This window comes from Miscanthus floridulus, chromosome 7 (assembly GCF_019320115.1).
Source record: "Miscanthus floridulus cultivar M001 chromosome 7, ASM1932011v1, whole genome shotgun sequence".
Lineage (NCBI taxonomy): Eukaryota > Viridiplantae > Streptophyta > Magnoliopsida > Poales > Poaceae > Miscanthus > Miscanthus floridulus.
Window position 1 is genome coordinate 120,932,000 of NC_089586.1, and position 27,844 is coordinate 120,959,843.

General features: G+C 44.6%; 3 protein-coding genes across 5 annotated transcripts in view; all 3 read left to right on the top strand.

Moving 5' to 3' along the window:
* Positions 1-6,772, top strand: part of LOC136466151 (ASI1-immunoprecipitated protein 2-like) — a 31,058-nt gene extending 24,286 nt beyond the window's left edge. The window contains exons 2-8 of the mRNA XM_066464605.1: positions 3,058-3,143; positions 3,556-3,650; positions 3,749-4,603; positions 4,789-4,891; positions 6,039-6,266; positions 6,389-6,507; positions 6,684-6,772. Of these exons, the coding sequence (XP_066320702.1) occupies positions 3,058-3,143; positions 3,556-3,650; positions 3,749-4,603; positions 4,789-4,891; positions 6,039-6,266; positions 6,389-6,507; positions 6,684-6,772 (1,575 nt within the window). The remainder of the gene's footprint in view (positions 1-3,057; positions 3,144-3,555; positions 3,651-3,748; positions 4,604-4,788; positions 4,892-6,038; positions 6,267-6,388; positions 6,508-6,683) is intronic.
* Positions 6,773-11,252: 4,480 nt separating this feature from the next.
* LOC136464518 (aspartic proteinase-like protein 1) lies at positions 11,253-15,563 on the top strand. Of its 2 annotated transcripts, none has more exons than XM_066463466.1 (10): positions 11,253-11,758; positions 12,101-12,236; positions 13,051-13,283; positions 13,686-13,913; positions 14,021-14,159; positions 14,239-14,309; positions 14,391-14,490; positions 14,995-15,058; positions 15,138-15,209; positions 15,301-15,563. In XM_066463466.1, exons 1-10 carry the CDS (start codon positions 11,463-11,465, stop codon positions 15,522-15,524), a joined length of 1,563 nt encoding a protein of 520 aa, XP_066319563.1. In that variant the 5' UTR covers positions 11,253-11,462; the 3' UTR covers positions 15,525-15,563. The 2 variants fall into 2 exon arrangements, with proteins under 2 accessions (XP_066319563.1, XP_066319562.1); XM_066463465.1 differs by having other exon boundaries at positions 11,621-11,758; positions 13,017-13,283.
* A 1,311-nt stretch (positions 15,564-16,874) lies between these two features.
* LOC136464519 (heavy metal-associated isoprenylated plant protein 20-like) lies at positions 16,875-18,255 on the top strand. 2 transcript variants are annotated; one of them, XM_066463467.1, is made up of 2 exons: positions 16,875-17,119; positions 17,714-18,255. In XM_066463467.1, exons 1-2 carry the CDS (start codon positions 16,942-16,944, stop codon positions 18,061-18,063), a joined length of 528 nt encoding a protein of 175 aa, XP_066319564.1. In that variant the 5' UTR covers positions 16,875-16,941; the 3' UTR covers positions 18,064-18,255. The 2 variants fall into 2 exon arrangements, with proteins under 2 accessions (XP_066319564.1, XP_066319565.1); XM_066463468.1 differs by having other exon boundaries at positions 17,732-18,255.
* Positions 18,256-27,844: the final 9,589 nt, after the last annotated feature.

The window sequence follows — 27,844 nt, forward strand, 5'->3', positions numbered from 1 at the left end:
GGGTAGATCTGTCGTGGAGAGCTGTTACCTGCTCGTTAGGTTGGGTTTGAATCGTACTTACCAGAGCCAGGGTTTCAGCGAGTTGGATGCCGACCCGATCAACGGAATCGAGCAGGTCGGTGTTGTCGATCTGCTTCCCTCTGTAGCGGGGAAGCGGATGACGGGTTGTTGGCGTGGCTGTAGGCGTGGTCGGAGCCAGATGTCCCGTGGTCGGAGCCAGGTCCATCGTGGTCGGAGCCGTGTTCACCGTGGTCGGAGCCGTATTCACCGTGGTCGGAGCCGTGTTCACCGTGGTCGGAGCCGTGTTCACCGTGGTCGGAGCCGTAGCCGATGCAGGTGAAGTAGTCGTCGGCGCAGGCTGAATCCATGCCTCCCCCGTGGCCATGGCGATGGAGTCGTCGGAGCTGGTGGTCCAGGTGATCTGGCCGACGGTGAACGTGAGGCCGCTGGGCGTAGCCATGGAGCCGGAGATAGTGACCATCTTGTTTGTTTGGAGAGCAGTACGCACACCCCCTACCTGGCGCGCCACTGTCGACGAAATATGGTCGGCAGTCTACCTAGGGGTATGCCCAAGGTAGTAGATTATCGGCAGACAGATGCGCAAGCCCCAAACAAGACGGTGACGCAAGACAGACACGAGGTTTTATCCAGGTTCGGTCGCCAAGAAGGCGTAATACCTACGTCCTGCGTCTGATTTGTATTGCTGTATGTCAATGAGAGATATCTTTTAGAGGGGTCCCCTACCCGCCTTATATAGTCCGGGGGGCAGGGTTACAGATCTGGAAACTAATCCTAGTCAGTTACAATTGCCATATCTGGCCGGATAAGGATTCCTATTCTAACCGACCAGGATCCTGCTTGGTCGCCAAATCCGTCTTGATTCCTTGTGCGGGACTCCGATCAGGTTAACCGGGCCGCACGTCATCTTTCGGGTGGACTGAAACCATCGATCCGGGCCAGCCCAAGCTTAGCCGTAAGGGTATAGGGGTTAATACCCCCACAGTTAATAGTCTCTTCCATAGACCAAAATTAGGATAATTACTACTACTTCTGTCCAAAAAAGAATGCAGCTAGGTTTATAATAAGTTAAATTTTCTAAGTTTGACTAAGTTCATAGAAAATAGTTGCAATATTTATGTCTCTAAATGGATTTACTATAGAAATATATTTAATGATTAATCTAGCGATACTTATTTGATATCATAAATATTACCACTTTTTTTATAGATTTGGTCAAAATTTGAAATTAGTTGACTTCATAAAAACAAGAATCACACTATTTTTTGGACGGAGGGAGTTAAGAGTGCTACCGTGGCTAGCTATTCCTGTACTTTTTCATCAATACATCCTCTGCAGTTTACCTTATGAAACCTCTAAAAACACCATTATTCTTGATAATGGAGTTAGTGCCCATTTACCCTAAATATTCTACCGATAATCCACAGCTTGGTTGGACAATTGACTTAAGAAACGTAGTGTCGGTGCAGAAAGTGACCAACTAATGAATATTTGTAGTTTTGCTGTACGTTGTGATCGGAGGTGGCCTAGCACTCAATGACACAGGATTTATACTAGTTCGGGCAACGTGCCCTACGTCCAGTCGGGGTCGGTCGGTGACTTTATTCCTGAGCCCAGGTGCTCGAAGTTTGCAGTGGGGTTACAAACAGGAAGGAGAAAGATGGGGGTGTACAAGAGGTCCGGTCGGCTCCGGTCAGAAGGACCGAGAGTGACAGGAACTTCGCTATGAGCTAAGTGTTCAAGCGGGTGCTTGAGGTCCGAACCTGGTGGTTCTGTGGTTGTGAGCTATCGATCTAAGGAACTCTGGGCTACTGGAATCGGTCTGTCGGGTCTTTTTGTTGGAGGAAGCGCACCCCCTTTTATAGATGAAGGGGGTGGCTTTACAAGTGAGAGGGTGAGGGTACGTATGCTGCCGAGCCTTGTTGCCCACGCCCACAGAGCCTTGTTGCCCACACCGGCAGGTACAAGATAGTGGTAGGCGCCTACAGCACTGTTGTTGTCGCTGTAGAATGTCAGATGCACACGGGAGGTCGTGCTGGCTTTTTCAGGGATGGTGGACGTCGGTACCTGCAAATACTGTTTGATGCCTAGAGGCATGTGAGGAGTCTCGCTATGTTCACCCGGTACGGTAAATCCTGGTGCCCATACCGCTATCGATGTCCAGAGACACGCGGGGGGTCTTACCGTATGGGAGTTTTAGCGGCCCCTACAATACTGTAGAGGGAGATGTCGGCGCCTACAATACTGTTTGTGTCAGGTGGCTGCAGAGTACTGTTCTGTGCAGGGTATGGTCCCTGGTACAGTGATTTTGACTTGTGAGCCTTGCCTTGCCTTTCTCCGCACGTCTTCTGGTTCCTACCGAGCGGGCGTCCCCGGTCGGATGGCTCCAGTCGGCTCTGAGTGCGCCGGTCGGAGAAGAGCGGTGAGCAGGGTTCCTACGAGCCCCGGTCGGAGGGACGCGGGGTCGGAGTCGGAAGTAGGGCTCGGGGCAGGCCTTCCGATCGGAGAGGCCGTCCAGAGGCGGCTGAAGCCCGAATTGAGCGCTCCGGTCGGAGAGGTGGGCCGAAGTAGCTGACGAGCGGGCGTTGCTCTTCTTGGTCCTGGCCTTCCGGTCGGTTGCTGGACCGTTCCTTTGCCCTGTTGTTTTTAGACTCTTTGGCCGAGCCTTGGCGCAGAAGCCGGTCCCCGAGGGACCCCGGGTTTATGAACCCGACACGTAGTAATTTTGAAAAGTTGGGATATTCAGCTGTAAGCTGTTATTTTGTATATTTGTTTATGTGCAGCCAGTTCACTGCATCTGAATTAAAGTAGGTTTATTGTAATGATATGATGGACTTGTTCAAGGGATTTAATTTCATTGGATGACGAAGGGAGCCCTTTTATTTTCTTTGACAAAATCATGTGTTTTCACTTTGCTTCTCTTATTGCGTTGTATATTTCTTCCTCGCTTAGGGTTATGTCTCAAAGATATGTATGAAAGAATTAGATGAACACAATAATCTATGTATTTGACTATGCAATATTTTCCTTTTCATGCAGGACATTGTGGTGTGTGGGACATGTGGCAGTGGTAGCCTCTCTCAGCTTATTGCAAAGTGTGCTCGGTGCAATGATTATGAACACGGGTACTCATTTGTTGGTCTGCCCTGTATAGTTTTTAATCCCTTTATTTTTCACATCCTAAGCACTTGGAAAATGTACATATATGTGTGGTCATCTGCCCTGAATTTGCACATGTCTCTGTTTTACAATTGTTTTAAATATTTGTATGTCTGATATCTGAATGTCTGATAGTGATAGGAAACTTTTTTTTTTTGCGAAAACCAGTATGTCTTCTTTGATAGATAACCGATGCAAACACTGTATTTTAATTAGGTCTGAAACTTTCTTAGCTGCTCTACAATGTGTCATTTCCATTTAATTTGCTTTTTTTGCAGTAAATCCATTATCTTTTAAAATGAAAGTGATTTAGCTCTATTCTTGAATGTGGAAAGTTTTATTTAGCTCTCTGAAAGTGTTTCTATTTTCTGTTTGAAGTTATTGTATGAAGGTGTTGACATCTGATATTCCACGTGAATGGTATTGTGCCAAATGCCAAGAGTATGCTAATGGGGGCCCAAAACCTAGTCAAGGTAATATCTTTTCACTAGTTTTGATCACCTATCTCACTTTCACAATCATCAATAAACTCTACTCAGCTACTCTAAGTTCTTCTACAGTCATGGTGAAGGTGGGCAAACAGAGTTCCAAAAGCCAAGGCATGGTCGCGATATGATGAATGAAAGGGAAACTTCAAAGTTGCACCTCAGTCACAGCAACGTAGTGCCTCAAATAAGTCCCAAATCTCCGAATAGATGTGGAAATGCTAAAGTGAAGTTCGTCTCTTCTGAAGAAGCGGCATTATTGAGTAGAGAGAGGCCACCACTTGTTAGGTCAAGATTTGCTGTGCCACAGCCAAGCAAGGCTCCTTCAACTACAAAACACTTGTCCAATTTGAATTGTGTATCACCCAGCAGGAGTGACACACAAGTGCAAGCCCTGACACGATGTGCTGATGCAAGTCATAGTCAAACAAAAATTGAGGATAGGTCATATTTTGCTATGCAGCAAAGGCAGGTTCATCCTGCATCTCCTCCAGGCATGAAGCAGCCATCCAATATGAAGTCAATATCCCCCAGCAGGAGTGACACACAAGTGCAAAACCTGAAACGATGTGCTGCTGCAAGACATGGTCAGGCAAAGACCGATGACAGCCCATATTTTGCTATGCGGCAAAGTCAAGCTCATCCGGCATCTCCTCTGCATGTGAAACAGTTGTCAAATATGAAGCGCATATCCCCCAATAGGACTGTCACGCAAGTACATGGCACAAAACGATCAACTGCTGTAAGTCATGATATAAACATGGATTTTGAAACAAGATCTGGTGGTTCCATGCCTATAATTCATAAATGCAGAACAAGTGAACGAGTTAAAGTAAAAATTGACTCTCTCATTGAACACAAAGCTAGAGAAAAGAAGATAGTGAACGCAGATAAAGGGGAAACTAACTCTCTGGCAGAGGGTAAGCCCTTATGTGCTTCAAGTATGTGCCTACAGAAATTTCCTTTTATCTTGGTTGTTTAATGCCAGTATCATGACATTTCAAGGGGGCTTAGTTTCAATATACATTTAGTTCTGTGCCACGTTTAGATTTTAGTTCTGATGTTATCTGAGGTTTAAGTACACTAATAAAGTGACCTTTTCTGTTCATTTCCAATGTACCAATAGATGATGATACTGGATGCAGTCTGAACGGGAACAAAGGCGTAATGCTCACCATTGGTTCAATTGTGAAATATTCAAGACGCCCAGCACCTGCAATTTGTTGGAGGTGAGTTGTCTCAACAACCTTTACCTTCATTATGGAATTTTTCTTATAAGGGCGTACCCAGTGCAGAGAGCTCCAGCTCTGTGTGGGGTCTGGAGAAGGGTGTCATTGGCAAGCCTTACCCTAATAAAGTGACCTTTTCTGTTCATTTCCAATGTACCAATAGATGATGATACTGGATGCAGTCTGAACGAGAACAAAGGCGTAATGCTCACCTTTGGTTCAATTGTGAAATATTCAAGACGCCCAGCACCTGCAATTTGTTGGACGTGAGTTGTCTCAACAACCTTTACCTTCATTATGGAATTTTTCTTATGTCAGTAATAAATTAACTAGACATGGTTTCTTAATTATATGGATGTAGTTGCCACCAGCTTCCAACTGTTTCACATGAATATGTATTGGTAAATGTGGAGGCTGTGGCTTATTTTTTTCATGGGCAATACTTCCATAAATCACCACATTATACTTTTGTCGAGAAATATTTCTAGATATTTCACAATCAGATTTAGACTGCTGAATATATCTGGAAGTTTCTCTGCAAGTATCATTTCACCATGAACTTCTTTCGCATAATACCCTAATGTTAAGCTTGTACTGTTCTGAGTTGATTATAATATCTTGCTGCTAACCTAAAAGACAAGTTGTTCATAAAAGACAAATGCCTTTCTTCTATGGTTGTGGCAGCTAACCTATATATATATATATATATATATAAAGATCTGGTTCCCCGGCTTTGTATCAATAAGCAAGATAAGAGTTGCAATCTTACATGCGCGAGAGGCGCTGTCATACAGCAGACCGCCGTATGAGATACCGTGAAGGACCTAGGCTAATTACTCACAGAATGTTGAGCAAACCTTTGGTAACTAAGTACCACCCCCCCCCCCCCCCCCCCCCCCACCCCACCCCTGCTGAAACCCAATCAAAACACTCATCCTTAATCCTTGTGAAGACTGCCTGCTCCGGACTCCTATCTCCATTAAAAACTATAGCGTTTCTCTCCTTCCAGATGTGCCATAGAGTCAGAATGGCTATTGAGTGTGCCTCTTTTGTGCCCCAGTCAGTCATTGCCATGAATCACTCTAATTTCATATATATAAATAATGTTATATGTATTTCTAATGTTTAGCTTTCCTTTGCTCTTTAGGGGATGCTTTCATGTCTTTTATGCTGGCACAAAGCTAAATCTTGGTGAATTTAAAGCCCAGTTTCCTTCAAAAGTGTCATCCAGAGTTTGTGATACTATCAAGATGATACCCAGTGATCTACAGCTGGAGTTATTACCACGAATGAATGACTGGCCAAAGTCTTTTGAGACTATCCCTCCTGTTCATGAAGACATTGGCGTGTTCTTCTTTCTTGATAAACCTATTGGGTAGGGTTTCTGGTTCGGGTATCAACATTTTCTCCCATAGATATGTGCTGAAACATATATTTTACTAGTCAATAACTGTGCTTTCAGACATTCAGTGATTTTGTTCCTAACTTGCTTTGTAGGTGTGAAAAGAAGCACTCTAATATATTAGCAGACTCCAACAATTATGTTCTAAGGGCATATATTGATGGCATAAAGTTATTGATATATTCCTCGGAAGTTCTTCCGCCTGATTCTCAGTGTTAGTGATTCTATTCTTTGTTCCTTTTCATGCAAGAAAATAAACCACCTGCACTAGTTTACAATGCTTCTTCCCCAACTAATTTGTATTGTACACCTGGAAATAAAGTACATTTCAATATTCTGAAAAGATATCAAATGCATATTTTGAGATTCTTATTTCTACCGTGGTAATAGGGATAGATGGTGAGAACTATTTATGGGGGCTTTTTGTGAGGTCGAAAGGAAAGAGTGATCCTTGGCAATTTGGTTCAACCACTGCTTGATGATCTGGTTTTCCTGGGCATGCTAATGTGCAAGAGCATAAAGGTATATGACCAACCTGTAAATTATGTTGCCTGGGAAAGATATGGCTGATGCTTCTTTGACACAGTTTTGTTTGATTCTTCTTCATTGTTGATCCACTCATCTTTCTTCATTCTTTGTTTGCCTAATTGGTTTGGATATTCTTAGAGCTCAACTGTGTGACAATTGCTATAGTTGTTGTCTACCGAGTGATTTATTTTGCCCTGCATTGACAAACGATTCTTTAATAAAATGGAAAGTATAACTTCAAGTATGCTCTTTCAAGTACTTTTCAAATTCATTTGATCCCCTGTAAAAAGGACTGACATGATAAAACCTAAGTGAGGGTTTTGCATCTGACCCATCCCCTTACTCAGATTTGGTGTGAAAAAGGTTCATATTAAGATATTTAAATTCTGTTGCCCTGCGTTATTTCTTAGTATTTTTTTTATTTATAAAAATTGTCATCATCATGAACTTATGAATTGGTGGTTTAGGGTTACTGATGCATGGAGGGAAGTTTAATCTCTGCAACCCCTGGACCTCTGTTATGTTATCTGGTTCCGATAGTTGCACTGCCTTGTGGAGAAGAATATAAATTTTTCTATTGCCAACTTCACTTGTAGTAATTCTATATCTTGAGAAAGTTGTGAAGCGTCTTCCTCCATCTCATTTGGTCAAAATGATTCCTCACAGGTAGGCAAATCCAGAGACAGTCAAGTGGACGCTCCATTACATGTAGCAGGCGGCAACCTTCATATGCTGTGCAGTCATTACATTTTCTGTATCCATCTGATTCTGACCTCATGACAGAAGCGTGGAAACCTGAGCTCCATGATTTGGGAGGATTCAACCGTGCTGGTCTATAACAATACATGATTTTAGTTCAGATGCTGAAACTAGCTACTGTAAATTAGTCTAACAGACTCTTGCAACCTGCAACCTGCAACCTGCTCTCGAGATGTATTGACTGTTCGCCACATTGTGGATATTGATCTTGAGATGCTGAAACTGAGAATTTAGGGTGCTGTGGTGTTCTATACTAAGATGTGTAAAACCATGCATATCTGTGCAAGTCCAAATCGCAAGATGGATGTGTTGCTGTATGGATAGCTCGCACTGATAAATTGATGCAAGCTTGTTTCTATTCGTTGGCTTGGCTTGCATGATTCTGTGCCCTGCAATATTTTTTTTGGATGGAGCGGCGTGCTCTTCCTCTCTGGGTTTGCTGCTTGAATATCAAATGACAGAGCTAAGATTGCTTGATGTCGTCTCCTCGATTCTTTTTGAAGCTCAAATATGTCACCCGTCGACCCTTGTGAAGACGATATTTTGCTGCAATGGCAAATGGAACAGGATTGAAATTGTCAGGGACGGCGGCTGAAGCGTAAAGATTAAGGGCCTGTTTGTTTGCCTAGTAGCTACTAAATTTAGTAGCTTTTAGTCACTTTAGTAATTTTTAACTAAACGCTATGACTAAAAGTTACTAAAGAGTTTTAGTTCTCTCTAGCAACTCTAGAGTTACTAAAAATGACTAAACCATTTAGTAGCTACTAAAGTTTAGTAGCTTGAAGCAAACACCCTAGTGACTCGATCAGGAATGTGCCTGGGGCGCCGGTCTCGATCAGGAATGTGCCTGGGGCGCCGGTCCATGGTGAACTGTCCGTCCGTCAGCCCAGTGGCCCGGTAGGGAAGAAAGCAGACGGTGGAGGAAGGCGCCGCGTGCGTGTCGTGCGTGTTCGACTGCCCGTGCTTGCATGAGGCAACACGTGTCCACTCAATTCTGAAAGCGGCGACGCCGGCCACCCAAAGCAGGCGGCAGGCGGTGTGCTTTCCGTTTCCCAACCCGGGCCTCGTTTAGATTGAAACTTTTTTTAACTTGATGAATAGTATTATTTTCGTTTTATTTAACAAATATTGTCTAATCGTGGATCAACTAGGCTCAAAAGATTCATCTCGTGATTTCCAACTAAACTGTGTAATTAGTTATTTTTTTTACCTACATTTAATACTTCATACAAATGGCTAAAAATTGATACGATGAAAAGAGAACGAAAAAACTTGAAACTTTGATGGGATCTAAACAAGCCCCGATGTCGCAGTCGCGGCCTCCGATGTCGCAGTCGCGGCCTCCGGTATCGCAGCTGTCCGTGGTCTCCAGGCACTTACATTGAGGCAAATTATTATATTATAAGACAAAACAAAACAAACACAACAACTTACAGAATGAGTCGCTGCTGTTCCGGCCTACGACTGCAAGGAGCTCCGTTCGTCGGCACTCCATGATAGAAATCTGTGAGTACAAGTATATATACCAACATGCTTCTTGTTCTTTATTACATTCTTTTTAGAAAATCAAAATAATGCTGCTTAGTACGGAGTACGTATTTGACAGCCAAAACATGCCTCCAACTATGTAGTCATGTGTAAAATCCGTGCTTTTGGCTCGTGACTCGTCGTGCCCGAGCGTCGAGGCCGACGTCATCTTTCTCAGGGCTTGTCTAGCGCGTAAAGTTTTAGGGTGTCGTATCGAGCATGAGCATGAACGTAAAGCTGCTGAACGGGACAGGACGGGAGGGGAAAAAATTATTGGCAAAGTACCTTTTCTCAGGAGCAAACAGGTGCAGTATCATGGAGGGCGTTGACGGGTACCGAAGCACGGCGCTTGCCATTTGTCACGTCGTATAAAGGCTCTTTTTTTTTTGCACACCATGATGATTGGGTATCTCTAAAGAACTCGTGCGCTGAGGCACTAGGCTGAGTGAGAGGTCAGATATTCCGGCCCTTTTTTGCTAAAGACGACGATGGATACATAAACCTCATTTGTGCTCCTGCACTGGATTAACTTTGTATCGCCGCGTGATCCATCGTACGTTGCAGTTCAACCAGAGATTCAAACTTCAATTGGCATGAAGCATTTGGACGATTTGATGATGTTTGTTAAACTTCAATTGAGTTAACGAATCATACGCGTAGGGAGCGGGACCGCATCTTTGCCAGTTGGCAAGGCGGCACGGGGATTTTTATTTTTGTCTCTAACAACAGGCGGGCTGCGGGCGGCCGCTCGGCACGGCGCACGCTCCATCAGCGTCTGCGAGGCATAGGGGCCCACGCGGACGCGAAGGGACCAACGGGTGACACACAGCGCCACCACGGCCACGTGGGGACCACCACGCGCGGTGCCTCGAGTGGGCTGTGTGTGCCTGTGCGGGGACTCTGGTCGTCATATGAGCGGGATGGACCGTTGCTGTTAAAAACTCCATTAAACAAACCTGTACAAATAAGCCGCCAAGTCCTCCATTTCTCAAATATTCTACAGAAGCTAGTACGTCATAGTTTCATGTCTCTGCCTACCGTATCCGGTATCAATAGTTTAGACAGACTATCAATGATGAAGAAGTATAGTTTTAGATTGTTTGGCACGTAACCTGGCCATTGCACCATGGTAGTCACAATAGCAATAAGCTCAACAACAACAATAATACACCAAACTATAGAAGTTTATCGACAACTGTATACCCAAAGTGGGTAGCAATTATAATTTAATCAGGTATGACAGAGAAGAGGAGTATTGTTGTGGTCTACTATGTGTAGTTGGGTTCCAATTAAGCTAAATACTACACCGATCACCATGGCTAAGCCTACGTTTTATGTGTCACTTATAGCTAAAACTTGGAATGACCATTTGAGACCCTAATCGTATTTTTCATTGAAATAAAACTCAAGGTTGCAATTAATAGCCATAGTTCAAAGATCTAGTTTTGGATTATGACGTAAAGAAAAAAAATCAAACTGAAAAAATTCCGAGCCTTGGTTATCTTATGGCAATGTAATCTCTCATGTTCCAAAGCAAGGAATATATTCATATGTTTAATTTATGGTTGGGCTTGGGCAAAAGAAATTTATAATTTTATCCTAATTACTACTATACCAAGTCCAAATAGTATACAACTTGTAGATTATTCATAAAACAATGTTGAAGTAATATAATATCACACTTTTAGTCTCAGCATGTTTTATGTTTTAGACTGATGTCCACTTGCTAGTTGCCACGACACCCAACGCTGAACATTCTCCTCTGTCAACAGCTGTTCATTTCGGCTTAGGCCCCGTTCAGTTGCCAAAAAATTTTGCATGGTACCTGTCATATCGAATCTTGCGGCACATGCATGGAGTACTAAATGTAGACGAAAAAAAAACTAATTACATAGTTGATCGAGAAATCGCGAGACGAAACTTTTGAACCTAATTAGTCCATAATTAGACACTAATTACCAAATACAAACGAAATGCTACAGTGAGCCAAAATCCAAAATTTTTTAGATCTAAACGGGGCCTTATTCATTCATACCTGACTTATAATCCATAGCTTGAGCGATATTTTTCTCCAACGGCAAATCAGCCCGGAGCCCTGCCTTTATACAATTCAGCCGAAACGCTGTTGGAACCACTGCCTTTTGCGCTAGCTTCCAGAGCATCACCACCTCCACACCACCGCCCCAGCTCGCTTCCCTCCCCGCTACGCGGTCGCTCACCACTCACCACTCACCACCGCTTCCATGCTCCCCGCGCCGTCTCCAGCTCGCGAAACGTAGCTCCAGATCCTCTCCCCCCATCCACCGCGCCGCATTACCCTCAGATCCACCCCGCGAGCTCATTTCAGATCCACCCATGCGCCTCCCGGTCCTTTTCGCCCTCCAGCTGGTCGCCTTGGCGGCGGCAGCAGCTTCGGCGGCCGAGGCCGCGGCGACGCTCTCTTCGAGGATGGTGCACCGTCTGTCCGACAAGGCTCGGCTGGAGGCAGGCCCGCGTGCGGGGTGGTGGCCGCAGCGCGGAAGCGGGGAGTACTACCGCGCGCTGGTGAGGAGCGATCTCCAGCGGCAGAAGCGGCGGCTCGCGGGCAAGTACCAGCTCCTCTCGCTCTCAAAGGGCGGCAGCACCTTCTCCCCCGGCAACGACTTAGGCTGGTGCGCCTCATTCCCTGCCCCCGTTGGATCTTACGTCCCTCAACTTTTCACTGTGAATGTTATAGTGTTAATAACATTTTGAATTCGTACTACGAGACAGCTACACAAAAAAATCGGCGTTATTATTATATATAAAAAGGATTAAATTTCTTCTACCCGTACGGGTTGCATTGCCATTTTGGTCGGGATAGGCATAGGCTGTGTTTTGCTGTTTTTTACTGTCAGAGCTAGCCAGCTAGGTACTACTAAGTTGTGTTTTACTGTTTTTACCTTCGGAGCTAGTACGTGCTTTGCTGCAAAAGTTGTAAGCTAATCTTATTTCATCTACCTTTCGGTGTGAAGGTTATATTACGCTTGGGTGGATGTTGGGACGCCTACTACCTCCTTTTTGGTTGCATTGGATACTGGAAGTGACCTGTTCTGGGTACCCTGTGACTGTATCCAGTGTGCCCCTTTGTCTGGCTACCGTGGAAATCTGGTATGCATCCCCTTTGTTCAGTAGCTTGATGTTAATATCTGAAGATGTCGTATTGTGACACAGCTGTCAGCTTGAGTTGAATCTGTTTTTTTCCAAAGACATATTTGACTTGTTCATGCAAAATTGCTGGTGCAGATGATGACCTGACTCTTCACATTTCTATTACGTAATGCACAAATCTCGGTTGAAGAAACTAATACATGACATGCAGTTTGCTTTAATTTCATTGACTATGGAAATTATTGGGAAAAAATGCAAAGCGGTTCTAAACTTGGAAACTAACATGACTGATCTCTGATCGATAAACTTCTCATCGTGTCTCTGCAGTCATCTTCAGTTTAAATTTCACTATAGTCACTGTTCTTGGCCGCATGCAAGTTGTGGCGCAAAGTATGCACACCATTATGTGACCCTAAAATACCACATGAAAAATCCATCTATATTTTGATGGAAAGTAATTTCCCAACCGCTCGCGTTCAACTGCAATTTTGGCAGTGCAATTAAATTTGTGCTACCACCAAAATGGCACATGCGTCATGCTATAAATCTCATGTAATGGTCCAGTGTAAGTTGCACAAGCACACCTACAATTCATTGCCGATTTTAGCTATTACCTGAGTGACTGACTTAGGAGTCCAAGTGGTGGTGTCATGTGTGAACTTTGGTTCTCTTCAATTTTGTTCATTTTAAGTTCTATTTCTTCCTAACAAGTGCAAAAACAAGAGGTGACTACCATATATTTAAGCAGTTTAGTGCTTATTTTCAGTGATTGATTGGCAGGTGCTCCGTCATAAATGGAGCATCTATTATGCAGGATAGAGATCTTGGAATATACAAGCCTGCTGAATCGACGACAAGTCGGCATCTTCCTTGCAGCCACGAGCTATGCCAATCAGGTTCAGGCTGCACAAACCCAAAGCAGCCTTGCCCATACAATATTGACTACTTTTCAGAAAATACTACCAGCTCTGGTTTGCTAATTGAGGATACACTACACTTGAACTCCAGGGAGGGCCATGTACCAGTGAGCGCTTCAGTTATTATTGGGTAATTTTCTGCCGCTTTCTGTCAACAGGAACTTTGTACTTTTGCTTCATAAGCAAATACTGTTTCCATGGCATAAAGGAGTAATGCTACTTGACAAATCACACTGTCCTCACATGGATCGTTGTTAGTGAACTACATTTCCATTGCTGCACATTTACTGGTGAAGTACTCAATTACTCTGTACACTTTGTAGGTATCGGATCTGTGCATTTGCTTAAAACATTAGTATGTTTAGCCATAGCCACTCGCCCAGTCCTTACCTTTTGATTTCATCTTGCATTGTTACTGAGCTTCAATGCAATCTTGTAACAAAATAATTGGAGTTGCTCAATAGTCGATTGTCATGATTTGCTGACTTTCTGGCACTTAGTTTTACTGACATAGTGTGTCCTTCCGGTATAGCTGTGGTCGAAAGCAAAGTGGTGACTATCTGGATGGTATTGCACCGGATGGACTCCTTGGCCTTGGAATGGCAGATATTTCAGTTCCTAGTTTCCTTGCAAGAGCTGGACTAGTTCGGAATTCCTTCTCGATGTGCTTTAAGGAAGATAGTTCTGGGAGAATTTTTTTTGGAGATCAAGGGGTGTCCTCTCAACAGTCTACACCGTTCGTTCCTCTGTATGGCAAACTGTGAGTGGCTCAAAGTGATTAACTCATCAACTAATGCAATCAGTTTTTGCAGTGGTTCTTGAAATTCTTTAAAGCGGCACTTACATCTTTCTTTCTTAATTTTCCAGTCAAACTTATGCTGTTAATGTCGACAAATCTTGTATTGGACATAAATGTCTTGAGGGTACTAGCTTCCAGGCCTTAGTCGATAGTGGAACATCATTTACTTCTCTTCCTCCAGACGTTTACAAGGCTTTCACAATGGAGGTGGACATCCACGCATTTGCAGCTGGTTCGCTAATGGATATTTTTCAGTAAATCAGTACTAATTTCGTATAAATTTCAGTTTGACAAACAGATGAATGCTTCAAGGGTGCCTTATGAAGACAGTACCTGGAAATATTGCTACAGTGCTAGGTAACTTCTGGCTTCATTTAGGTCTTAGTTTCATTTCTCTGATTGTGTAGAAGGAATTCGCTGATATGTGATTATATGCAGTCCTCTTGAGATGCCTGACGTGCCAACAATAACCCTGGCATTTGCTGCGAACAAGAGCTTCCAGGCTGTTAATCCTATATTTCCATTTAATGACAAACAGGTATGTCCTCTTTGTTGGGCAAGGAAAAAATAGTGTCCTCAAAATCAATCAGCCGAGAATGATGTATAGTCTTGTCAAGTGAATCCTAATTGGCTAATTGTGTCCTTTTGCTGTCAAGTCTAAGCTCCTGAATGGAAATGTGGCTCAGTTGAGCTTGCTTCCATAACATACTGATATATAATTTGATCTGAGTTAGTATATTTAAAGCCTACATGTATAACTTAGCTAACATAAGTATTCATGTTTCCACATTTGTTTGATCTTAAAGTATGTGCAGGATAAATGCTTTGTTTAGTTTGCATGACTGGTTTGCCCATAGACCCCTAGAATATGATGTTTTCGTTTATTTATAAATGGCCTTGGAGAGGGGATTAGGAGGGTACAGGTTCTTGGGATTTAATGAGCGACCCTTTTATGAGCGAGGTCTTATATAGTTGTAGATTACCATTCACATGGAATTTGTCTGTAGCAGCTGATCATCTTGTATGCTGATTTATGTTACAGGGAGCGCTTGCTGGGTTCTGCTTAGCTGTGCTGCCATCAACAGAACCTATTGGAATTATTGCCCGTAAGTGCCCAAATGAATCTGTGCGGTTTGTTCTTTTGGTATTTAGTGTTCATACATACAATATAATTTTCAAATGCAGAAAATTTCCTGGTTGGATACCATGTTGTCTTCGACAGAGAAAGCATGAAGTTGGGTTGGTACCGCTCTGAATGTAAGCCATCTGCCAGAATAGGCCAAATTCTACCATTCACCTGGTACTCCGGAAGTCTTAAATATGGTAACGTCCATTCCTGTGAACGCAGGCCTCGACGTTGACAACAGCACGACCGTGCCGTTGGGCCCATCGCAGCACGACAATCCAGAGGACCCGTTGCCGTCGAACGAGCAGCAGACTTACCCGGCCGTGACGCCTGCAACGGCAGGCACGGCTCCGCTCTCCAGTGCAACGACGAATCTACAGATGCTTCTTGCTAGCTCATACCGGTTGCTGTTACTGACAATGTCCACTGTGTTCTTCATCTCATGAACAACTGATATTATACTAATCGATAGCCCTGTATATTGTATGTGCTTTATATATGGTGTTTTCTGTTGCTCTAGAGGTTAGGCCCCGTTTAGTTCCAACCCAAAAACCAAAAATTTTCAAGATTCCCCGTCACATCGAATCTTGCGGCACATGCATGGAGTGCTAAATGTAGACGAAAAAAAAACTAACTACACAGTTGGCCGAGAAATCGTGAGACGAATCTTTTAAGTCTAAATAGTCCATAATTAGATAATTTTTGTCAAATACAAACGAAAGTACTACAGTAGCCAAAAGCTAAAAATTTTTAGAACTAAACGGGGCCTTAATAGATCAGCTGTATTTTGCCCCCATTATTGGCCCTTTGGATCCCCCCTGTCCCTGTGCCCCGCGACAATCGGTCTCAAAGTCTGAACCTTCTCTAGCAAGGCTGTAGGCCCTGCGCATGTAGCAGGCGTCGCCTTGGCTTTTGCCTGAGTGCCTGATTCATCCTGAATTTCTTGTGCGTGCCTAGTAATCCCCAACTTGGAATGCTGCCAATGTAACGTTCAGAAATGGCGCGGAAACCAGCATGCCCTCGCAGTCTGCTTGCACATCATCATCTATCGTCTTTCACACGCATGGGGTGATGGGCATGGCCAAATCCACTTTCCAAAGGTGCAGCGATGCAGTCGATTTCTCGCACACTCCACTCGCCCCCGAAACGCCGGTGCGTGCTCTGCTACTGCTAGTCTGATAGGCCTACTGCAACACACAACCGCACCACCATTCCACTGCGCTGCACAGCACAACCGTCACATGAGACGAGACCTCGCCGTCCTCGCGCCAGCACACGGCTCCTCGCCTCACTTTTCCCCCTCGTTGTGTTCTCTTGTCAGCCTCCAACACAAGACACACCAGCACGCACACCCCTCTCCTCTCTCCCGTCCCCTCACTCAGTCACAGACCATCTCGCCATTGCCTAGCTAGGGCTCGTTTAGTTGCGTCCTGATTTGGCGCCGCCAAATCTACTGTAGCAAAAGTAGCTACTGTAGTATTTCGTTTGTATTTGGTAATAATTGTCCAAACGTTGACTAATTAGGCTCAAAACGTTCGTCTCGCAAAGTACAATCAAACTATGTAATTAGTTTTTGATTTCGTCAACATTTAGTACTCCATGCATATACCGCAAGTTTGATGTGACGGGGAATCTTCTTTTTGCATAGTGCCAAATTCTGGAAATTGGGGGAACTAAACATGGGTCTAGTTCAAAAGGCCTCCGAAGTCGAACAGTTCCTGCCGGGTGCCGGCTTCGTACATACAAAGCCAGACAGTGTCCCTCCAGAGTCCAGAGTAGCCTAGCTAGGCTCCTTCCCTCACCTGTTCCCCATTTTACAGCTCACAAAGGAGTTCACCCATCAACCAGCTTGCTGCATTCCCCATGGGAGGCGCCATGAGGCAGCTGCTTAGCTTGCTGGGAGCGATCAATGGCCGCCCCAGGGAGAAGAAGAAGAAGATGACGCTGCGGCGGCGCCTGGTGCAGACGGTGGAGCTCAGGGTCAGGATGGACTGCGAGCGCTGCGAGCGCGAGGTCAAGAAAGCGCTCTCCGGCATGAGAGGTTGGTCATGCGTCACTTTGGTCCCCTGGCCCCTACGCATTCGCACCAAGTTTTCGTTGCTCGCTAGCATTGCGCCCTTAACCATGACTCCTCTCTTCTGCGCCCTGATGATGAGCTCTCTGCACTCTGCACTCTGCAGTCTGCACTCACTGAGTCAGTCAGTAATGACCATCATGTCCTTTCAGCACAAGCTTTTCGCAGCATACCTTTTTTTTCATCACTGCAATAATGCAGCAGCATATGGCGACACCTAAACATTGAGCAACACTAGCAAAAGAAGTTCCACTTCGAATCGAAGTGCTCTTGTGAAGAGAAGCCCAAATTTACAGCGGCGATTAATTAATATTATACCCTCAAAATTCCAAGTTTTTTCACTCTCTCTCCATCACATCAATTTTTGACGCATGCATGGAGCATTAAATGTAGGTAAAAAAAATAACTAATTACACAGTTTGGTTGTAAATCACGAGACGAATCTTTTGAGCCTAGTTAGTCTATGATCGGATAAAGTTTGTCAAATACAAACGAAACATGCTACAGTGTCCAGATTACAAAAATTTGCAATCTAAACGAGGCCTAATAACTCTGATGAAGCTGCCGCCTGCACTGCAGGAGTGCAGCATGTGGAGGTGAACAGGCTGCAGCAGAAGGTGGCGGTGACTGGCGAGGTGGACCCGGTCGCGGTGCTGCGGAGGGCTCAGTCCACGGGGAAGAAGGCGGAGCCGTGGCCCGGGCCCCAGAACACTGCCGGCTACTACACCCCGGCGGCCGCGGCCCTCTACGGCATCGGGGCGGCCCAGCTGCAGGCCCACGACGGCAGGTGGGCCAACCCGGCTGGCTACTACTACCCGTACCAGGTCCCGGTGATGGAGGCGGCCATCGGCGCCGAGCAGATCACCATTCTGTTCAGCGACGACAACCCCAACGCCTGCTCCGTCATGTGACGCCTGCGTGTGTTTTCAAGACAACAGTTCAGTTATCAGGCTCGTGGTTTAGCAGATAGAGTATCAAGCAGGAGTAGCTGTAGTGTGGCAGCATCGACAGTTCGTCACTGTAAATCTCGTGAGGTTTCTATGTGCTTAAATTGGGGAAGCATGCAGCAGAGTTTAGGACTACTACTACGTGGTTACATTAGGGGGAAGAATGCTTAGGTCGATTGCACTGCACACAGAGCAAAAGGCAAACTTGCCATTGAGAAATTCTACTGATCTAGTATGTGCTTAGATCCCTAACCGTTCTTTATGCTGCGATAAGGCAGTGGAACATGAGATCAGCTCTGAAGGTCAATATCTCTGTCTGTCTCTCTCACAGGCACGCACTAGTACTTTTCACTCTCTTTGTCCTCGTTTGAAACGTTGTGGGAAAGTAAGGCGCTGGATCATGATTCATAAGATATCTGAAAAAAACTATGATCTCCCGTACATAAAGCGGTCCGAGAGCAATGGAGTTCGGTGCACGGTGATACCATCAGATCCGAAGGGTGCATGGTGAGGTAAAACCGGCTTTTTTCTGCTAGTAGTGCGAAGCCTCCTTTCGTAGGCTCACTCATTCCTGCGCTGCGCATCTAAAAATCGCCATCCATTGCCCTTGGTGCGTGCACTGCAGTCTGCAGACGCCCTCCCTCATGGCTGCATCTCTGTGGTATACTGGTATTAGCAATAGCTAGGCTGGAAGCATGCACGGTGCTGTGGCGGCCTGCCGGGTGGGTTGGCATCGGCAAGGGTCTCTGAAAGTTCAAATGGGTTTGGCAAAAGTCGCGTGCTCGCCCACCACTGTAATTCGTCAGTTCGTGTGCGGTTCAGTCGTAAAACTTGACCAGCGGGGGGATGTGCTTTGTTGCAGTCAATCTGCTGAGACTGTGCAGACCCGTCCTCGAATGCGAGCTCACGAACTTGCTGTGGTGAGTCACCTGATCCGATCAGCTTTACTGGAAGATTGGCGCCAAACTGGTCCCAGGATATTGCTAGTGCATGCTGCTGCCTTTGTTCGTCGGTCTCAATTCAAAAATGAAAATCCGAACAGCACGATTCTTTCCTTCTCTGATTGGATGGTCCCAAACGGTATTATCACCTGATATCTCCTGTTGCCCTATTCCCTATCCAATATGTTTCCATAATATATATATGCTCAAAAAAGCATGTCTTTTGCAATATACGCAGTGAGATCTTGGCATGTATACCAACAACACGGTCCGTTAGTCTCGGAATAAGATTTCAGCTTCTTCGGCGAGTCGATACGGTGATGATACGAGAAATCCGTCAGTTCTGATCCCATCGCGTTCTCTTCCGTTCTTTAGAAAGAGACCGCATGCTCTGCGCTGATAGTGGGAGCCAAGCCAGCCAGCCACCGGGCACTTGGCTTTTGTCACACGCGGCATTACGTTACGGGTTTTCGTCATGTTCGCTTCGCTTATAAGCCGTATTTTTTCAGCTAACAAACAATATTTTTCTCTCTGAATAAATCAGCTAACAATTCTTTCAACCATCAGCCAAGCCAGGGCATTTGTTTGGACGTACAAAACAAAAGTGGACGGAAAGAGGGCCTGACTTTAGGCCTTTAGCAGCAGGGGACCATGGGAACTGTAGGAGGAAGGGAACGGATCGAGGTGACGTGTTCCCGTTGCCTGATGGCTGTCCTGACCGTACACTAACGTGTGTACTTCTTGTCGGTCGCTAGTGAGAGCATAAATTTAGGCAGCCCCAAGATATTTTGCGCGATATCTTGAAAGGCACTGGACTAAGAATCTCTCGGCAGATTTTTCCTTCGTTCCTCAGGGCCTCCAGCACAGCACGGCACGTTGATCCGACGCGCAACCGAGCCGTTTTGGTTGGAGCTACACACGGCATGGCTCAGCTGAAAAAGTTCAAACAGTTTTTATAGAGCAATCGTAGATTCGTCTCAGTGCAGCATAGCTCGAGCCGCGCGATTGGACAGAAACAGAGCGGGCGCACGGGACCCTACCCTCGCCACGGCGCGACGTCCTAGCCCAACCACGAAAACGACCGAGCGCGCCTCAGAAAACGACGGGCTGAACCGGGAGATCGACGAAGCAACGCATGGCTGGCTGGCTGCTCTGGATCTCTGCAGCTGTCCGCTCGGTCAGGCTTATCAGTTATAATATAGTATTTTTTTTATAATAAAATGGTATCAGCCGCTTATAAGTCATACAAACAATCAACGTCCTGTTCGTTTGGCTTATAAGTCATACTTTTTCAATCAGCGAATAATATTTTTCTCTCATAATAAATTAGCCGACCGTACTTTTGAGTGATGGCTTATCAGGTGCTAGTCCTCGAGCTCCCGTGCGTGCGCGGTCGTGTGGCAGCCGCCGTACCCGACTTTTCCTGCGGCCGCCACGAAACGGTTGGGGCGGGGTCAGCTCAGCAGCCCCCGCAGGTTGGAGAAGCCATCGCGCATCGGCCAGCATACCGCAACCGCAAATACGTGCGCTGCGGCGAGGGCGACGGGTTTGGCGTGTCTGCTGCCGCTGCCGCTGCACGACACCTAGGCTGCGCGGATACCGACCTCGCCTTGCACGCAGCACCGGCTGCCACGCGTGCGCGCACCGCTAAACGCGGTCAAGGCGTCAAAGCCATCGCGCCTGCCGGGCTTCGCGCGCTTGTTTCTCGTGATCTGCGGTACGTGTGCCGCCGCAGGCTTTGGCGGGCTAGCAACAGAGTGGAATGAACCTTTTTTTCCTCCTGAAATTCATCGACGATACCCTGTCATAAAAAATAGCCATGTGACAGTAACTCCTAAAGCTCATTAAAATTAGTAGGCAAATTTCATAGTTTAGCCATTTTGTAAAATAAAAAACTACTTAAAAAAGAAGAGGTCTACAACATTCGTCTTATTTCTCATCTTTAGATGGCTAGCTGGTGCACTTTAGATGGCCATCGAAAAATCATGGGATAGCCAGCTTTCTATTTACAAATCCAAATAGCACGTCTATTGAAATCTATTTTTTTGATATATAAATTCTAAAATAGCCTCCAAAATAAAAAAGAACCGAACTGTTAGAGCTTCTCTAACAATCTATTTAATGCAAATGAAACTCACATGAAATTTCCACTAAGACTGACCTTAGAGCATTTCCAAGAGTATTTCTAAAAGTCGCTCTCTAAATCATTATTTGGAGTCAATTTTTTTGAATAAAAATATCTTTCTATGTTTTTTCACTCTCTAGCAACTTTTTTTTATCTTGTGCGCACTCTAAATAATCATTCTCACTCTCCATCTTTGTCTAACGAGAAATCTAAAATAAAATATGACTATATTTAGATATGCAATTAAAGAAATTGTTGAAGATATTTTTTTTACCAAAATCTCTATTCCTAACCATTAAAAAGAATATAGAGAATCTCTTGGAGTTGCTCTTAGAGCAAGCTCAATAATAAAGTTAATTATTTTGACTATAAAATTAGAATAGTAAGAGAGAAGTTATACAATAGTTATATCTTATTTATCTATAAAAATGTTTTTATTATTACTTTTACACATGTCTCATCTTCTCTTTCCCCACTTTTTAGGCTTGTTTAATACGGCTATGGCTTCGACAATAGTTTCTACGAAGGGGCTGGAGCAGTCATATCAAACACTTTAGTAAGAGACATTTCCTAGTGTTCCTCTAGGAAGGGCCTTTTGTAGCTCTGGCTCCTCTGCTATTTATCAAAAAATGACTCTTCTTCTGTAATGTTTGGTACGGCTCTTCCACATAAATTGTTGTCAAGTGGGAATCAGAATCATACCAAATTGGTTCTTAACATCACATAAACATGACGAATATATAGCTCGTAAAATGGACCGCCTATAAAAATTATGCCTTGATAATTCCACTAGTCATTACATTGAAATGTAGCAAGTTTATACATCATCTTGTGTTGAGGTTGCCTTTACGCACAGAGCCGGTTGACACATATACTAACTATTATAATTTTCTTTTTAGAAACCCAACTATTATAATTACCGTTGTCATACGCTTAATATAACGATAATGATACGATTAAGTGTATGATCTCTGGTTGGCCTAGAGAGGGGTGAATAGGTCTGTCAAAACAAACACTTAAACTTTTATCAGTTTCACCCTGCGGTACTACCGCTATGACGGGCGGCACTGCCGGACTGCAGCACTGCCGGGCCAGAATAGAGGCACTGCCGCACCTACAGACAACTTCGAGTCACAGTTCAAAATTAGTGAACGGAAACTTAGATCGGAGAAATTTCTCAGCTTACTGCAGGTATGATAGTCACAGATCGAGAGCTAGAAGTAGTAGGAACACCACATACAAGTAGATCGACTAGAAACTCTAGAAATCACCTCAACAACAATATGACATGCAAGTAATGTAAATCAAGCACAAGAGACATAATAATTTATCCCATGGTTCAGCTCGCCACCAAGACTTGCCTACGTCCATGTTGTTAAGGTTAGCCACTAAGGCTTAGGGCTTTTCAACCCTTCCTCGTTCTCAAGTCAAGAGACTTAACTCTAGAGATGATGGGTGAGTTTATTAGCTTCAAGAGATGGTTACAAACCTCCCAGGGCTACCACACAAGTTGGCAAGCTCCACGGGCGACGCTCTAGCCGGCTAGGAGCCAAGCTCCAAGAGTAACAAACACAACCGCTGGCCAAAACATGAACCTAGTGCTCTTTTGAGTTGAGGTATCAATGGAGCTACTCTCTAATCGAGTTTTGGACCCTTTTCTCTCAAGAATTGATGGGAAAATCACAGGATTTGCTTGAGGGCTCTAGGTCACTAATGGAGGAAGGAAGAGAGAGAGCTCCTTTCCTGTTTTGGATGAGCTGGAATGAGCAGAAGGAAGAAGATAGCCGTTGGGGAGGAAGAGGATGGGTATAAAAACCCCCTCGGCCCCAACGGTCACTCAAGTCGCGGTAGTACTGCACCAGGCAAGACAGGAAGGGTAAGAGTGAAGTGTATGCTATCTCGGCTGTGAACCTAAGGATGCATGTGTATGTTTGAGCACTTGGTAGCACATGTTAGCTTAAGCATTGTGTCCCCTTTATAGTACAGCTTTTCCTATGCTCAAATTCAAAATATTAAAGAATTTAAACCTCCTTTGAATTTGAAGCCATCAACATTTGTAATTGTGGGCTCCTCCATTTCGTGTAGCATCCTCAAATATAAATTTTCTGCTTGTCATCTTGATAAATCTTATTAGTTCTTTAATTGCGTGGTCATTATCACCAAAACCCACAATTATGGTTTGATTGCACTTTCAATCTCCCCCTTTTTGATGATTGATGACAACCCAATTAGAGCTTATAAAAGATATGAAATAAATATTGAGATTTTTCGAGCCATGGGTGTAGAGCCTCTCCCTAAATGTGTGAATAGAGAATTAAATTTTCAAATTGGCATAAGAAGCCAAGATTCATATTTTAATGAAAGTGATGGGGCTCCCCCTACATCCAAGATCCTGTGGGGTGCTGCATACTGTGTCAGGTATGTAAAATGTGATACGAATGCCAGTTTATGCACAACATGTTTTGCTATTACAGCTGGGTGCGGCACTGCCGCACTTGCTATAACAGCACAGATCAAAACATACACCATACATCATGTGATACTTATAAAGATATACATTCTAGCATAATTGTATCACAAGCGACATCATAGATTAATATATGTCCATATCCTACACATATATAAAGTACTTAAGTAGCATTATTACATAAATAGAGTTTCTAATGAACTCTCAAACTCTCACCTAACGAAGACTACTCTAAACGGATATGAACATGACTCTAGCTGCATTAACCTCCTCTCCATGGCGTCGAAAAAGTTGTTGACCCCTTTAATTTTCTCCCCCATTAGCATAAAGCACCAAAAAGAGAAGAAAAGAAGAAAGACCAGTACTCACTCCTCATCCTCTTGGATGGTGTCCCAATTGACATCATCCCCACCAGCAGCTCCACTAGCACCTGCAACGTCCTCCTCTCCATCATCATCATCGTTGTCGTCGGAGGAGGAAGAGGAAGAAGAAGACACCACCACCCTCCCTTGGCGATGAGTGGTCGAAGTGTGGCGCTCACGCCTGGTGCTCCTCCTCATGGACTGCAAGGTGGACCTCAAACTCGTGTGAGGATCAAGCTCTGGCTGCTCCTACTCCTCCTCCTCCTCCTCTAAATCTATCTTAGAAAGACTAGGGAGGTCATCAAACCTCGGCGGTGACTAAACTAGAGAAAGAGGTGGCAGCCCTGCATGCTCTCTAGCCTCCCGGTTGGCTTCACAGTTCTCCAACCGGTCCTGATATGCAATCCTCGTTGCATAGGTGCATGTAGTGAAAATAGCCTTGATCCACTTTCCAAACTTCTCCATCTTCTTTTCCTTATGAGGCCTAGAGCGGGACGACTCAGGCACGTCCACAACTGATGGAGAGCATCTCACTGCCCTGCTAGCACCTGCTCCTTGGGACTTCTTAATCTTGTAGATGGTGTGAAGACCATCTTTCTTAAATCTGTAGCCAGTGACCCTCTCAATCATAAACATGAGATAGGGGGCATAGGGTATCCCCTTTCTCCGATCCTTCATGGCGTTCCTTAGCTCACGCCACATGAAGCGAGGGACATTAAACATGTCACCTCCAGGAGCAAATCTAGCAACCACATTCCTCACAATCTCACATATCCATTAAGATCAGAAGTTGCTCCATCCTTGGGATTGATAGTGTGCCTGATCAAATTGTTCAGAATGTAATAATAGCTCTTCAGGCCACTGACCTTCCCATCTGCACTTCTCCTGTCAATCCACATATAGGCAATATCATGGATCTCAGCTCTAGCCTCATCATGAATGTAAGTGAAACCCCGTTCCTCCTCTCCAAAACCAAGGATCCAGCTGAAAATCACAAAATCAACTCTATAATACCATCCCTCAGTCATCTAGTGAATCTCATCAGTGTAGATGCTATAGAAGAAAGTGGCATGGAACTAGGCTAGCACTTCTTCATTCCAATTATATCTAAAGCTCATAATATTAGTGAGGCCAAACAACTCACAAGCCTTGATCACCTTATTGAACTTAGGCTCATTCTTTCCCTTCATCTCCTCCCAATCAACATACTGCATCTTGACAACCTTGGATTTCTTGGAGTTGAAGTTCACAGATGCATAGAAGTTGGAATGAAACTCATTCCAAAACCTGTAGTCAATCCCCAAATCCTTTGGCTGCTCATAGGGATTGTTTTTCCGTGCTTCTTCCACCATCTTTAGCTTTCCCGCATAATTGAACATGGGATGTGGACGTGTGTCAACATGACACTTTATAACTATATCCTCAGAATACTCTTTGATGTAGCTCCTGTCAAACTCCTCAAGATGAGATGGAGTATCTGGGCAAGCACCTAGAGGAATGGTACGGCCAACCCTCTCGAGGTTCTCCTCATCCTGGATCATCTGATCTCTCCCCCCTATCTCTGGCAACATCTCTGCCTGCTGCACTACTGCTGCCCCCTGTGGTCCTGCCACGGCCACGATGAGGCATCTGCTTATCTCGAGGCTTGATCATCTTCCTCTTTCCCCTTCGGTCATCATCACCTCCAAAGGCCATCTATGCAAACAAATATAGGTCCAAATGAGAAACTGTACATAAGAGGTATAGAAGAACACTTGTAAACACTCTGGATAGATGAGATGATTCAAATCTCGGGTTAGGAAAGCACCCTAAACCAATCTGGTCAGAGGGTATGACACTGCCGCACCCTAGGAGCGGCACTGCCGCACCTAGTGCTTCACCTCTCCCACGATTCATTTCTTCTCAACTATTTAGACTATTTCTCAACCATTCTCCTAAACCAGTAGACAATCTCAGAATGAGTAGACCTAAATAAATACATGGAGTTGTCTACAATGTAGGTAAATTAGCTATATGTTTAAGATAGAAATACATCTGGTGCACAAATCCAACCAAAACAGAGAGTCATCGATGGAACAACATCTGTATTTACATATTCATTCTGTTGAGTGTGGCACTGCCGCACCCAACATGTGGCACTACCGTGGGTATAGATGAGGCTCAACCAATGAATCTTTGTTTTGATTCAATTCATTCATCAAACTAGTTTCTACCCTAATCATGCAGTCACTAGAAACCACCATTCAACAAAGATAGAGCTCCATGGCATAGATCGAGACTAGGTTAGGGTTTCACCTTGATTTACGTGGATTGAGGAGGAAAGGAAGAAAATGGCTCCGTCCATGAACTTTGGTTGCTGCTGGTGACGACGAGGAAGAGCACCAGCAGGCCACAGCAGTGCTAGAGGCGGCGACACGGTGCAGGATAGAGCGACGATGGTGGCGGCTGCGTGCGTGCGTGCGGGAAAGAAGAGGCTGCTGCTGTGGTGAATAAGGGAGAATGGAAGTTACCCTAGGGGCCAAGTGAAGTAGAGAGGTAAGACCCCCCCACAGTAACTGCTATTTTTTTGGGCCGAATTCTAGTTGGAATTCAAAGTGTGGCACTGCCGCTCGCCACACACGGCACTACCGCAGTGCGGCACTGCCGCAGGGCAGGCACGGCACAGCTGCACTCCCCAGTACAGCAGATTTAGCTACTAACTAAATACCTCTATATATATAGGATATGGACACATATCTCAAGCACACTATGATCAGCACCAAGTAATCAAATATAAACAATGATCATAATGCACTTGTTTCTTATGATAAATATTTTTAAGCACAATGTTTAAACTTTTGCAATTCATTTCTCCTATCCACGCTAGTTCATCAATCAAGGTGTGCTATAGTTCAAACCACATTACGAGAATCAAGTATATTTAGCTCACTACGCAAAGCACAAAACCTTAACTCATCAAGAGGCTTAGTGAAGATATCGGCTAGTTGCTTTTCGGTGCTCACATGGCGAATTTTGATATCTCCTTTGGCTTTGTGGTCTCTCAAGAAATGATATCGGATGTCTATGTGCTTAGTTCTTGAGTGGCTTACGGGATTGTTGGCTAACTTTATGGCACTTTCGTTGTCACACAAGAGTGGGATTTTAGTGAAGTGACATCCAAAATCTTGAAGGGTTTGCCTCATCCAAAGTAGTTGAGCACAACATGCACCGGCTACAACATACTCGGACTCGACGGTGGAAAGGGCTACATAATTTTGCTATTTATAACTCCAAGACACTAGGGACCATCCAAGGAATTGACATGTCCCCAAAGTGTTTTTTTGATCTACTTTGAAACCAGCGTAATTGGAATCCAAATACCCAAGTAGATCAAACCTAGAGCCCTTAAGATACCACAAGCCAAGGTTAGGGGTGTGTACTAAATATCTCAAATTTCTCTTAACGTCCACTAAGTGACACTCTTTTGGGTTAGCTTGAAATCTAGCACACATGCACACACTAAGCATAATATCGGGCCTAGATGCGCATAAATAAAGTAGAGAGCCGATCATGGAGCGATATACCTTAGTATCCATGGCTTTCCCTTTATGAAAGGTCCTTGTGTGGGTTTGGTAATTGAGTGACAAGGTGGACTAATTGTGTTTATGTGAGATACATAGGTGATTAGTCCATAGGTACATATGTGTGAGCAACATATGCCATGAAGGTGAAAATGGCTTGGAGATGTTGCAAAGCTCACACATGTGATGATAAAGGAGCTCATTGCACATGAGACATGACATTGAGTCATGTGATCAAGGTGGAGAAGATCAAGACAAGACTTGGCTTGATGGACCAGTTGCAAGCGTGA

Excerpts from the sequence above, each read along its gene's own strand:
- LOC136464518 (XM_066463466.1), top strand. The coding sequence starts at position 11,463 with ATGCGCCTCCCGGTCCTTTTCGCCCTCCAGCTGGTCGCCTTGGCGGCG. Across the intron at positions 13,914-14,020 it reads GTTCCTCTGTATGGCAAACT|TCAAACTTATGCTGTTAATG; the intron begins GTGAGTGGCTCA and ends TTAATTTTCCAG. Across the intron at positions 14,160-14,238 it reads ACAAGGCTTTCACAATGGAG|TTTGACAAACAGATGAATGC; the intron begins GTGGACATCCAC and ends TATAAATTTCAG.
- LOC136464519 (XM_066463467.1), top strand. The coding sequence starts at position 16,942 with ATGGGAGGCGCCATGAGGCAGCTGCTTAGCTTGCTGGGAGCGATCAAT. Across the intron at positions 17,120-17,713 it reads AGCGCTCTCCGGCATGAGAG|CTGCCGCCTGCACTGCAGGA; the intron begins GTTGGTCATGCG and ends ACTCTGATGAAG.